This window comes from Hibiscus syriacus, unplaced genomic scaffold (genome assembly GCF_006381635.1).
Source record: "Hibiscus syriacus cultivar Baekdansim isolate YM2019G1 unplaced genomic scaffold, ASM638163v2 tig00110174_pilon, whole genome shotgun sequence".
NCBI classification, from domain to species: domain Eukaryota; kingdom Viridiplantae; phylum Streptophyta; class Magnoliopsida; order Malvales; family Malvaceae; genus Hibiscus; species Hibiscus syriacus.
The window spans coordinates 1,480,147-1,492,994 of record NW_024062612.1 but is presented as its reverse complement, the minus strand read 5'-3'; the positions used below and the strand labels follow the sequence as shown (position 1 = coordinate 1,492,994).

The 12,848-nt window shown below is 36.2% G+C and overlaps 1 protein-coding gene and 1 pseudogene across 2 annotated transcripts; one reads left to right on the top strand and one right to left on the bottom strand.

Moving 5' to 3' along the window:
- The first annotated feature begins 491 nt into the window (after window positions 1–491).
- LOC120216890 lies at window positions 492–3,271 on the top strand (annotated as a pseudogene).
- Window positions 3,272–3,871: 600 nt separating this feature from the next.
- On the bottom strand, window positions 3,872–12,235 carry LOC120216888 (protein PHYTOCHROME-DEPENDENT LATE-FLOWERING-like). Of its 2 annotated transcripts, XM_039214167.1 has the most exons (13): window positions 11,862–12,235; window positions 11,221–11,302; window positions 11,038–11,102; window positions 10,846–10,917; window positions 9,732–9,812; window positions 9,140–9,301; window positions 8,954–9,052; window positions 7,533–8,872; window positions 7,008–7,210; window positions 6,739–6,896; window positions 5,970–6,008; window positions 4,737–5,864; window positions 3,872–4,601 (listed from the first exon to the last, which is right to left on the bottom strand). In XM_039214167.1, the coding sequence occupies exons 1-13, from the start codon at window positions 11,988–11,990 to the stop codon at window positions 4,281–4,283; spliced, it is 3,879 nt and encodes a 1,292-aa protein (XP_039070098.1). In that variant the 5' UTR covers window positions 11,991–12,235; the 3' UTR covers window positions 3,872–4,280. The 2 variants fall into 2 exon arrangements, with proteins under 2 accessions (XP_039070098.1, XP_039070097.1); XM_039214166.1 differs by having other exon boundaries at window positions 3,872–5,864.
- Window positions 12,236–12,848: the final 613 nt, after the last annotated feature.

Below are 12,848 nucleotides of genomic sequence, written 5' to 3'. Positions count from 1 at the left end.
ACTCACGAGTTAACTAACAATGCGGAGTAAAGTAAAAACCACTTTTTTTCTTCTAAATTCACAAAAATGGATCTTACTAAACGACTCTACTTTGTAACAATCCAAACTATTATAAAAGAAAATTCACAAAAATAAAATCGGTAATATCCAATTATTTACCACTCAAAAGAAGACAAAAGTGAAACCTCTCAATACCACCGGACATATCAGACAATTTTTGAATTTTTGAGTAGCTTTAAAAATGTCACTACATTCTTTTAAAACAATTTTTTAATAATAGATATTATATTTCTAAAACTTATTGTTAGTTTTTTTTATGAGAATTCGTTAGATTTGTTAAATTTACAATTTTGTAACAAAATCTAACATTTAATGTTATTTTATAATAACATCTAAAATTTAGTATTCAATCTATAACGTTTGAAAGTTAATTGCTCAGAAAGATGTTTTTGGGATAGTCGAGTGACCATTTTAAACTTTACCCAATATATTTTACCTCTCTCCTTTCATTTTCGCCTCTTAAAGACTGTCGGATCACAGGCCGTCCCTCTGCCTCAGATCGTTGAAATCGAGAAGAAATCCATAGATCCATATTCTATATAGCCAGGTACTCCTACAATTCCGATATTTTTCGCTCACCAATTCGTAAATATTATAATTTTTTTGAACGAAACTATTTGCTATGTTTGCATTGGTGTGAAAATTCTTCAGAATATGAGAATTTTTTTTATCTTCAACTTAATTTGTGGATTTTTTTGGAATTTCAGAAAAATGATATTTGTTTGTTAGATCGTGACTATATTGATTACATAGGTTGTCTTTGGTCACATTAATGTCCTTTCTTTTATTAGAAAAGGAAAATTGGCTTGATCTTTCTTTTGATCGATTGCGGGAGTTCGGTGAATTTTGGGATTATTGTATTATGTATTACTAGAATCAAGTTATATATTTTATTTGATTAATGTCCATGGGTTGAAATAATATTTGTGGGACTGAAGATGTTGTATTGTCGTCATTGTGATGGTCAGTTGTTTGTACCATTAAGATTTGCGAACCAAATTATCAAAATATAGGCAATTGGTATTTGTTGCATCCGTATATGCTTGTTTTAAAGAAATCTGAATATTATATTATGGAATTTGGGTTTAGTTTTGGGTTAAAATTTCTAGTTTAAGTCTAATCAGGGTGTTAATTTTGCTTCTATATTAGTTTGAACAGATTTTTTGTATCTGATAAATAGGGGAGTAAAGATGGTAAAAATGACAATGATTGCTCGTGTTACCGATGGTCTTCCTCTGGCTGAGGGACTCGATGATGGTCGTGATCTGGCAGATGCTGAGATGTACAAGCAGCAAGTTAAGGCTTTATTTAAGAATCTGTCCAAAGGCCATAATGAAGCTTCAAGGATGTCTATTGAAACCGGCCCCTATGTGTTCCAGGATCCCTTTGGTGGTGTCAATTTTTTGAATATATTTTTAGTTATTCAATAGGCTTGTTTTTTCACGGTTTTTGGTATTAGCATCAAACTTTTATTGTTACATTTGACCTAATTTCCTAGCTATATCATTGAAGGACGTGTTTGTTACTTGACAATGTGTGACCGTGCTTATCCTAAGAAGCTTCCCTTTCAATATCTGGAAGACCTCAAGAATGAATTTGAGCCTGCTTGAAACAGCTGCCAGGCCTTATGCCTTTATTAAATTTGGTAAGCCTCTTTTCTCTATTGTTTGGCTTTTCTTCTTTTTTCCACCTAGGCAAGTAGTATTTCTTCTACTTTGTTTTGTGCTGCTCTCTTGCTAGGCTTGATTTTATCTTCTTTTTTTTTTGTCTTTAAGATACATTCATACAGAAGACGAAGAAATTGTACCTGGACACTCGTACTCAACGTAATATTGCAAAGCTGAATGATGAACTCTATGAAGTTCATCAAATAATGACGCGTAATGTACAAGAAGTTCTCGGTGTTGGTGAAAAGCTGGACCGTAAGTTCAGGATTATGCTAGGCTATAATATTATAGTATATTATATTTGATAATTAATTAAGCTTTTTGTTTGAATCAATGCACCATGATGAACGTTTAGATTTTACAATCATGACCTAGGTAACTGTGGTTTTACAATTTTAGGCATAGTGCATCTTTTTGTATTGCATCTACTAGTTGGGGGGGGGGTGGATCGGCTGTTGCCTCTATATCTGTTTCTGCCTGCATGCTTTAAATTTCATAAATTACCCTTAATTGGTAATACACGTTTGAACATGAACTGGTAACTGGATGATAGAGTTAATTATGGTTACACCTTGTAGCCGCCTTAGCTTACTTGTATGTATTGCCATCAATTTGAAGTCGCTTAATAGTGTTTCTTCTTTATTGATGGTTTAATATTGTGCTACCTCCATCTTTTTTTTCACTGGCTGATAGATTGTATCTTTGTTTATGTATGCATTTAACTTTTTCTTTTATGCGGATGACACAGGTAAGCCAAATGTCCAGTCGCTTGACATCAGAATCTCGTATATATGCTGACAAGGCAAGAGATTTAAATAGGCAGGTTAGTTGTCTTTATATGAGGGCATCTCTCTCTCTCTCCCTCTCATTCTCTAACTGCTTTTCTGTTAGACGTTAGGTTTTGCCTTTGACTTTGTTCAAGGTACTTGAGCTGTACAGCAAAGTTATGTTCTTGGTGTTAAACATAGTTGATTAATAGATTAGTTATGTTCTTTATATGTGTTTCCCCCTTGAACAAAGTTTGATACTTGGTTATGTGTTTCCTTTTGCGTGTAGGCTTTGATTCGTAAGTGGGCTCCTGTTGCCATTGTGTTGGGAGTTGTCTTCCTTCTCTTCTGGGTGAAAACAAAGTTATGGTGATTCAACTATGCTCCATAGTGTTAAGAACTCGTCAGAATTCGTTGGGCTTCCCTGTTGCTTTGAGCAGCTTCTTGCCACACCCATAGACCGAACATTGGAGTGAATTCTGCTTTTTCTTCATCACACAATTTTCTGCGAAGTCGTAGGTACAAATCTGGAATTGTGAAAGAGTGACCATAGCTGTAGAGCATATGGTCAAAACAAAACTATTCTTTCTACATGTGAAAGCCAGAATTCAGCATCCAAATAGTAAACTTAGGTATTATCAACTTATTCTAGTGTTTCACTTTGTCCAAGTTTTTGTTAGCTAATTTACGTACCGAGTCACCACAAGTTTGGGCTCACTAGCTTAAACTACAGCAGTAACTCATGCCTGTTTGTGTTGCCTATATTTGAGAAGAAAACCCCAGATTTATCTTTCCTTAATTGCTAATTGGCGTGCTGGATTGACCACATTAATTGCTGCATAGCTTCCACAGCATCTGTAGCTCCCTTCAGGCGTGGCTGGTCAATTATTTAAAGCCAAAATGAGCCAATTATAATTTGTAATTTTTGCATTAAGATTGAGGCTGCTCTTGCATTTGTCAAAATTTTCTCAATATTATGAACTGTCCCTTCCCAGGCATCTGAAGTAGGGATAGGGATAGGTCGGTTTCTGGCCAACTTCACTCGGAAAAAATAACCTTCTCCAGTCAAAATCTGATTTGACCAATATTTAGGAAAATTTCACCTGTTTCAAAATTACTCGTTTTTTTGGATTAAACTAAATTCATTCGTACATACATATATAATTTTTATTCAATAAAATAAGGATTTAATTGAAAAAATATATAGAAAATGAAATTATTATAATTATTCTTAAATATATAAAAATTATTATAATTATTAGGACATTTTAGTAACAAAAGAGACGTGCCTCTATTGACATTTAATTCCGTATTCAAACCACAGAAGAAATTGTAATATTCAGTGAAAATCGAGATTAGCAAAGTTTGTCCAGACTGCAATTGTAAGAACTGAGAAAATTAATGAAAGGTGCAAATACAATCATAATAACTATGAAATGTATTATTTTGGGAAGAGGGTATTCAATTTCAAACCCATAACTTTAGATAACAAATAGGCACACCAACTAGTCTAGTGCTACACTTATTTTTACATAAAACGAAAAATCCTAGGACGACAAGGGAAAGCGACCCATCATTGTAAATAGTCTGTTATAGCTAGGCACCTAGTCGGCTAGAGTATTGGAACAAACATTAACCGTTTCCTTTTCAACAAACCAAACTGCTTTCACAGACTGATGCTGGTCTGTCTGCAAAATTAGTTTTAAACGTTCTTTCACGAGAGGGATAGCTTGGCACTGAGGCGGCTCTAGAATTAGTATAATAAGATGATACTGCACAGAACATGTTATGTATTTCCACCAGAGTTGCTTTTGTTCCCACCAAGCTCCATAGGAGAATTTGCGATGCTACTAACTGAGCCAAGGGTCTGAGAGCTCAACTGTGGGCTGGGTGGACAAGCCTCTGGGTTACAAGCACTTAATGCATGAATAGCACCTGAGCTCAGTTGGGGACTCATGGGAGTCCTTTGATTCATTTGTTGTGGGCTGGCCTGTTGCTGGGCCTGCTGTGGCTGAGGTGGTTGATTCATTTGTGAAATTCCAATGGTTGATGGCGAGCCTACCTGTGAAGGTGATACGACAGCCTGTAGTGGTGAGGTTGTTTCTTGCTGCTGCGGTTGTTGTTGTAATTGCTGCTGCTGCAGCTGTTGTTGTTGCCGTTGATGCAGCTGCTGCTGCAATTGCAACTGTTGCTGTTGTTGCTGCAATTGCAACTGTTGCTGCTGTTGTTGCTGCAATTGCAACTGTTGCTGCTGCTGTTGTTGCTGCTGCTGGTTCATGTAAAGGTGGTTCATCCCAGACATTATTTTTGGAGGACCCATGGACCCCATAGCAGTCCTTTGCATCGAACTCATGTTAGCCTGGTTCAGATTCTGGCCCAGCATAGAAAGGGTAGCAGAACCTGGATGCATCTGTCTGGCTCCAGATATCCCACTGATGCTCGATTGAGGACCACCTAACATGTTTCCTCGGCCCATCCTTAATTTTGAAATTAAGGCAGCTTGGGGTGTTGTTAGTGCACCAGATCGAAGCTGCTGGGATATCGCATTGGTTATATTTGCACCCGGAAGATTCATTGGGTTTTGGCCCACATTTCCCATGCCAGAAATAGCAGTCATTGGAGCTGATATTCCTGTTCCACCAATCCCACTTGCACCTCCAATTCCAGCGGTATTGCCCAGGCCTCCAATTCTGACCATATTTCCCATGCCTACAGCTCCACCTAGTCCCATCATTTTCCTCTGCATTTGTACCTGCTGCTGCGATGGCTGCTGCTGCTGCTGCTGTTGTTGTTGTTGCAATTGCTGCTGCTGCTGTTGCTGCTGTATCATCTGAAGTTGGAGAGCTGAAGATTTGTTGACCATTTGATTACCCAAATGCATGCTTGAATTCTGCCCAATGGCATTCAAATGTGAGAGAGGATTTGATGTAAGCATCATTGGTGATCTCTGGAACTGCTGATGCTGTTGTTGAAGCAAAGTGTGCTGTTGACTTTGCTGCTGCTGCTGCTGCTGTTGCTGTTGCGGTTGTGGATCTAGTTGTGATGGCCTTGCAGGCATTGAAACCCCAGACACTAGTCCTTGGGACATCTGTAAGGCCTGAGGGTTTCCAGGAGGCAACATCCTACTGTTTCCTAGAGCACTCGAAGATGGATTTAAAGAAATATTATTACCGCTATTCTGCTTTGCCACCTCATTGATTGCTTGACCTGGAACAGCTTCAGGATACTGCTGCATAGTATGCTGCATATCGCCTGCAGAATTGTTGGGAAAAGCTACAGCAGGATTTGGTTGACTGCTTGAGGCCATAAGCACACGAGTTGGTTTTGCCTGAACATTATCTTCCAAAAGGTGATGTCCTTCACGTAGCATCTGCATCCACAAGTTAAAAAGAAGAGAGAGAAAAAAAGCAAGCAAAATCATTATTTTAACCTAAAATCTCAAACTCTGAATATTAGAGACTATTAGCTGACATACCAGTGAACAAAACTGCGCCGCAAATAAGTCAGCCATGTACTGTTGCAGGATTTAATGAGATACATGTCAGAACAACAGCATAAGAATTCTTATATGGATAAGAAGAGTAGGAAGATTAAAGATTTGATTTTACAAACTTCAAATTGCAGTGTAGCAGACGTTCATTATACTGTTAGCAATTTGTCCCTTTAACTTAATGGTAAACCCAGAATGGGATGCATAAAATACCATCCTAAGAGAGACTTTCTTAATGAGACAAGGGCATAATTGATGGTCCTTCTAGTCTTCTCAATATGGTTAAAGTCTGAGCCTGAGTTTAACAAAACTCAATGTAGGCTCCAAAAGGGAACATGAGTTGAAAAGAACATGGTGAGAAATATCTAAATTCACAGGGAAGTTAGATTAGTTGACGTAGACCTTCAGGACATCCTCCAAGATGTCCAAATGAAAACCAAGACTATGTTGAATGAGCACCAAAGATAATATGTTTTCAAGACAACAATAACCACCCAAAAGCACCCAAAAGATCCATTAATCAAGAAGGGGGTTTTAATGAGGCCTGAAATTCTTATAAAAAAAAAATAAGCACCCAAAAGCAGAACAATCAAAATATAGGAGATAAGTGTAGTAAGAGAGAGAAACTAGAAAAAGACGAAAAAAAACTAAAATAAATTGATGGCAGAGATTTGCTTTTGCCACCCGAGGTCAGGCAGTTTTCAATTTGTCTAAAAGGCATATTCTTATTTCAGCAAGAAGTAAATAAACTTACAGTATTAGGAAGCGTAGGAAGGTGGGAAATATGATCCTCTGCACTAAGAATTTCACCATCATCTATGTCTCCAGAAAACATCGCTACAGTCCCATCAGTTGGTTTCTCAGACATTACCATTCTAGTTCTTACCCTAGGAACTAGAGAAACGAGATTCCCTATCAAAATAGAGCAAAGTCAATGCAAGGGAAATGAACCATAAATATTTATTTATGAAAGACCAGAATCTGAGATAGAACAACAAAGAAAACCTTGAAAAGCACACTCACCCTGTACAAAATTCAAGATTCTTTTTTTGCAGGTATTCATACTTCCACCAATAAGTGACTTTGATAGTGGATTCAATTCGTCTTTCAAGTCCTCATTACTGGAAAGACTGGTTAGACAGGCTGACATTAGTTGAGGAGAATGTGAGCTGGGTTTCCGGACATGGTACTCATCAACCTTGTTCTTTTTTCTGTTGAATTGATACCTGGAATCAAAACCAAAAAATGAATATTGCCATCCACACAACATTTAACAGGAAATGACAAGCCATTAGTTTTACTTGTTAAAAACAAGGAATAACATATAACCGAGCAGGTCCCGAGTTCATTTTCTGGTCTGCAACAGGACAAAATGGGAAAAAAGCAAGTAGAGCACGCTTCATGTAAATAAGAGGCACTAGAGCCCTGTTAAGTTTCACAAAGATGATGCTAGCACTATATACAGAATGGAAACACAATTGTATTTAATCAATGGCTAGAAATCAATCAAAAAACTCCAATGCAGAAATAATTCAATCAACATCATACCTCATAGTAACAATTTCAATCTTTGAGAACCTTTCAAGCATTGTTTGATCACCCAAAGGTGGGGTACCAACGGAAGGACTGCTTGCATTTAATGGAACACTCATATTGCTAACACTTGCGGGAGATCCAACTGCGTTTATTACAGGTGTTTTGGAGAGGGAATTTGATCTTCTCTTAGCAGCAGATTGAGCCTGGTGTTGCCGTTGCATAGAGTCATTTGCACTTGAAGTCAAAGATGGGGTACCACCAACAGCAGGAACTGAGTTGACAGCTTTCTCCTTTAGAGATGCTCCAAAGTGAGGTCCTACAGGACCACTTAAAAATTCCCCAGATTTTGATGATAGCGGAGATTGAGGCAAAGCTCCACTTGATAAACGTGGGCTTTGCACTAATTTCCTTTTTTGGAATTCTTCCTTTCTCGCATCTTTCTCGAAATGCTGATTAATGTTGTTCCAAGTTGTTTGAGGGAAACCAGGTCTTGCAAATCCATGCAATGATCTTTGTTGAAGGCGTGTCTGCTGTGGGTCCAAATGGTTTGCATCAGTTTCCCGGTTCAGCTCAGAGCCATCCAACTTGTCAGTAGAATCAAATGGCTCTTCCTTAGCACCATATCTCAATGCTTGATGTCCTGCAGCAAATGGCATTGCACCAGCCTCCTGATTCAGAACCCCTTCAAAAACCTGCTGAGGGTGCTTCTGCATGCCCGTATTTGCATACTGAATTCCTCTTGCAATTGTTTGTTGGGGAAGTAATATATTCTTCCAGCTCATATCCTGTCCATGCAGGCCATCCATATGTGGCCCAACTTGTTGCTGTTGCATCCCGTCTGCGCCAATAGCATTAAGTCTAGTTCTTTTACTAAGGCCAGATAAAGGTGACATTGGACCATCTAGGTTCTCCCTCTTCCCAAGAAGAGAACCACCAGAGTTTATGTTGTCAGTGTACGACATTGTCACGTCCTGCCCAACAAGGGAGGCAGCTGATGCACTGACAAAAGAGCTAGACCCATGATCCTGCATGCTCCTAGCATTCGCAAGCCCCATCTGATACCTTGGTGACTGTGATGCCATGGGTAGTGCTGGAATGGATGAATCTTGCACAAAACTTTTAGGTCTTAATCCCAGCATATTGCTCGGACCAATACTTTGAGAAATCAGATTTTCCTGTTGTAGCATCAAACTCCCTGAAACAATTCCAGCCTCTCCCAACCTGCCATTAGAGCTTTCTGTCACTCTGTCTATGTAAACCTTATTTCCATGTATCTTACTAGTAGAGGTGACTGTAACTTCTGGAGTCTGCCTCAATCTCTTTCTCCTCAAGCTACATGAAGCAAGGTCAAGCTGCAATTTGGACATGGTTAAGAAAGACAAAACTGAATGCTCAAAGAAGACGAAACAGGCATTACTTTGTGAACACATCACCTTAGTTGGAACAGGGTTAGTACAGAGTCTGTCCAGTTTGGGAGTGGGATCTAAACAAAGTTGTGGTTGCAAGGCTTTCAATATCCGAGACTCTGCTTCCTGCAGTCAAAAGGGATTAAATGTATAACAGGTTTGCAACATGTACAGCAGTCATTTACAAAGGATGAGAGAGCTGTCAATATGTACCATCAAATCACCATATGTCCATGAATTATCTGAGATCAATGGAATATCCTTCACTACATTCTCCAAAGACATCTTAAGACACACTTTCTTGATGATAGGGGATCCATCAATTGGTGGGGTGTTAGATCCTTGATGAGGTGCAACTTTCCGATAATCACGCACCTTCAAAAGAAAACACGAATTTTAAGTGAAATATGATTACATTCAATGCACATTAACATTATTCGTGCTATAATAGTAGTTGGTAGCAATAAAATAAGAAAAAACTGATACACCCTTAGCTCCCTTCTCAGATTCACCAACAAAGAAGTCAAAAGTTATTTGACCACAACAGCAAGGGGGGGATTAGAGGGAAAAATAATAGGAAAGCAGAGATGGTGCTCTTGCTAGCAATTTGTGAGTACAATCTTGTCCATAAACTGCGGTATAGAGCTGGGTTCAAGGCCAGTTCAAGTGAGTTGAGACTTGGCTTTTGTAAACACATACGTTAAAACATTTGGTAACTGAAAGGAAATAACACAGATCAAGGGAACATCCTAGAATATGATTGACTTATAAGATGAAAGGATAATTATGATAAGTTATAACTCACCTCACATATGAGTGTCCCATCAACATATTTGCAAGGTATATCATCCAAAATATCTCCAGGCAACCGGCCAGATTCAATTGCCTACAAGTGCGTTCAGAAACAAATGAGGAAATAAATTATAAGTAGAGCTTATACAGGAAAAAAACTTGGTAAAAAGAAATTTAGAGTAATAATAATGCTGCAGTTTAAAGGAAATATTAAGTAATAGCCTCATTAAATTAAGACAAAATTATTCCTGATACCCCAATGATTCTGTTTCTCAAACCAAGTTCCAAGAGATGAGTGGGTTAACTCCACCAGCAAACCAATCAAAATCACAGATGCCGAATTGGATGCAACTTCTAGTACTTGTTTTTTTTAAATTTAAAAAACTTGTGTTTAGCTAAAAAAAAAAGGTAAATAGTAAAAAGCAAAATTATAGTTAATCAAACATGAATAAATGGCTACAATGTTGCAAAAATTCCACAATCATGCTTGTAAGTAAAAAAAATGGTTTCCATATCAATGGAGGTCTTCCTCCCCCCCCTTTGAAAATATAGTTTTCTTGCAGATAAAGAGCAATTGTTTCAATGTAGCAAAAATAAGAACTAGACAAAGTTACATTGATCAAAGTTCAATTTCTCCCACCTTTCAAAGAATATTAATGAATTAGCTAATCCCAACTCCCAAGCCGAAATAGAAGAAGATTAAGACAAATTACCAGGCAACATAGAATTATGGCCAAGTATCTTTGGACAATGTTTCCTCAGATCATTAAAACATGAACATGGTCATCAGACACACTACTAGTCAACTCAACATTTACAGACAATTAAAGCAAAGAATAAGCTATAAAATGGAAAACAGAGATCACGCTATCCCATCCACCAAGGCTAATGAATCTGAGAATTCTTTTGCTAACTGCACTGAAGGCCTCCGTTAATCAAGCCATTTAAATTGAAGATTTATAGTTTTTACTGTCCAACAACTAACTTCCCCAATGCGCACTCCAAACAAAATTGATGTAGAAGACAAAAATTTACAAAGGTGTAGAAATAACCATTAAGATGAAAGTTGACCTTAAATAGACAAAAACTGAAAGCAGAAAAATAAATATGTTTCGTTAAAAACTTACTGCAAAGAGAGTTTCAGATGACCTATCATATGGATGCAACTTTGGAGCATCCGGAATGGTATGCAAAGCTTCCTGAAAATTCAACAATTGCTTTAACTTTAAAATGACTTAAAAGATAGAAACAAAAGAATCTTTCATTTTAGTAAACTTTTTCCAGAGAAAATAGTATCCTCAATATTGTCTTGAACGAACCTCTTGGGGCTTTCCAATAGAATAGCCATCTGGGTAAAGATTCAAGGTGAAGGAAATTTCATGGTCTGCAAAAACAAGAAAGAACAAAAAAACATGCTCAAAATTCGAACATTATCAACAATCAGGAGAGGGGAAAATAAAATCAAAACACAGTAATGGTTTTGAAGCTTTACTGACTCTAACCTGCAGGAACACGATGCGTTTCATCAGAAATTATTGATTGAGACGCCCCAGGAACACGCTCAATGCCTTCAACAATATCACCCTGGATCAACACAAACACACACAAAAATCAAATAATCAGACTATTACAAAAATGAAAAAAAAACATAAAAACTAATTTACTTTGGCCATTCCTCTTCTCTTAATTATGGACTATGAATCAAATAAAGAGAGAAAGTGTACTGAAATTAGAACTTATATCAGTTATTAAGGAAATTAAAACTGTACAAAATGGCCTGACGGCCTTACCTATAGTACCTGTTTTAATAAAGCAGGGCAATTCATGAAATCAAGCTCATGCTTTAGCTTAAAACTTGACTGTAAAGTTTTAAATGAATAGAACATTATAAAAAAAAAACTCTTAAGCAATTCAATTTTATCTCAATTCTATCTCAATTCTATCAGCAACCAATAAGCAAAAAATATAGTTCCACAGAATAAAAATACAATTATAATGAGTATATTTTAAAAAATGAAAGTACAAGCTGCGGGATCTGCTCAACGGAACAGACCTATAATTTCCGTCCACCAACAATTTCTCCTTTTTAACAATAGTTTTTTTAACAAACGCGAAGGGAAAAATGGGTATATATAAAATTTACCTGGAGCTTTCTAGACCGTGAGCTCTCTTTAGAATTCTTAGAGACAACATCAACTGAATCCTCCGATTGAAAACAAGGCTTGGGCTTGTACCTAGAACCAATTTTTGATACCTTAAACGTAACACCCATGTCAAACTCTTTTCTGCTTTAACAGAATCAAACCATGAGAAGCTGAGATTTAATGGGTTTTGTCTGGATCAGGAAAGAGAAAGGAAAATATTGAATCTTCAGACAATTAAAGAACCCAGAATTGAGTTATTGAGTAAAAGAGTTGAGAAAAAAATAGAAAGTTCGTACAAAACGAAAGAGATTGAAGTAATCCTTGGTTGGGTATTGAAATACTAAAGGACGTGTTTGGCTGAGGGGAAAGTGGAGAAAATATTAAAAAACCGTACATATTACCTATAAAGAGAGTGACGGTAATAAAATTTAAATTTGATATGACAAGATAAAACTTTAAATCTCAATCATTTTTATTAACACTTCATTCACATTAAACATATATTTGATTATCAATATTTATATATTTTATAAATTTAATTTTAATATTAAACTAAACTTAATCTTGTATTTTATAAAGGAGAGAACGATTTTTTTTAGAGAAAAGTGTTTATTAAAATATTAAAATTTTAATAGTGTTAATTTGACAGTATAATGTACTATATATTAATTTGATATTATTTATTTTACATATTATATCAATAAATAAATTTAAATTATAATAAAAATTTGAAGTTATTCTACAATTTTAAAAATAAAAGAATATAAATTATTAGTATATATTATCATGTTAGCTCAATTATAAATTTGGTGTTATAATCAATGGTTGTTAAAAATATTAAAAAATTTAAGAATCAAATTAAAAGAAATTAAAGAATAATAGTAATTAAAAATAAAATAACTAAACTAATGAAAATTTAAACTTTGAGAATTAAATTTATAATTTATCTGTCAAATAATATAAATGTTAGTAATAAGTTGTTTTGA

Coding starts and splice junctions, on each gene's coding strand:
- LOC120216888 (XM_039214166.1), bottom strand. CDS start 11,990: ATGGGTGTTACGTTTAAGGTATCAAAAATTGGTTCTAGGTACAAGCCC. Junction 9,813..10,845: donor CATCTGAAACTCTCTTTGCA/GTAAGTTTTTAA, acceptor ACGCACTTGTAG/GCAATTGAATCTGGCCGGTT. Junction 9,053..9,139: donor GGACATATGGTGATTTGATG/GTACATATTGAC, acceptor TTTTGACTGCAG/GAAGCAGAGTCTCGGATATT.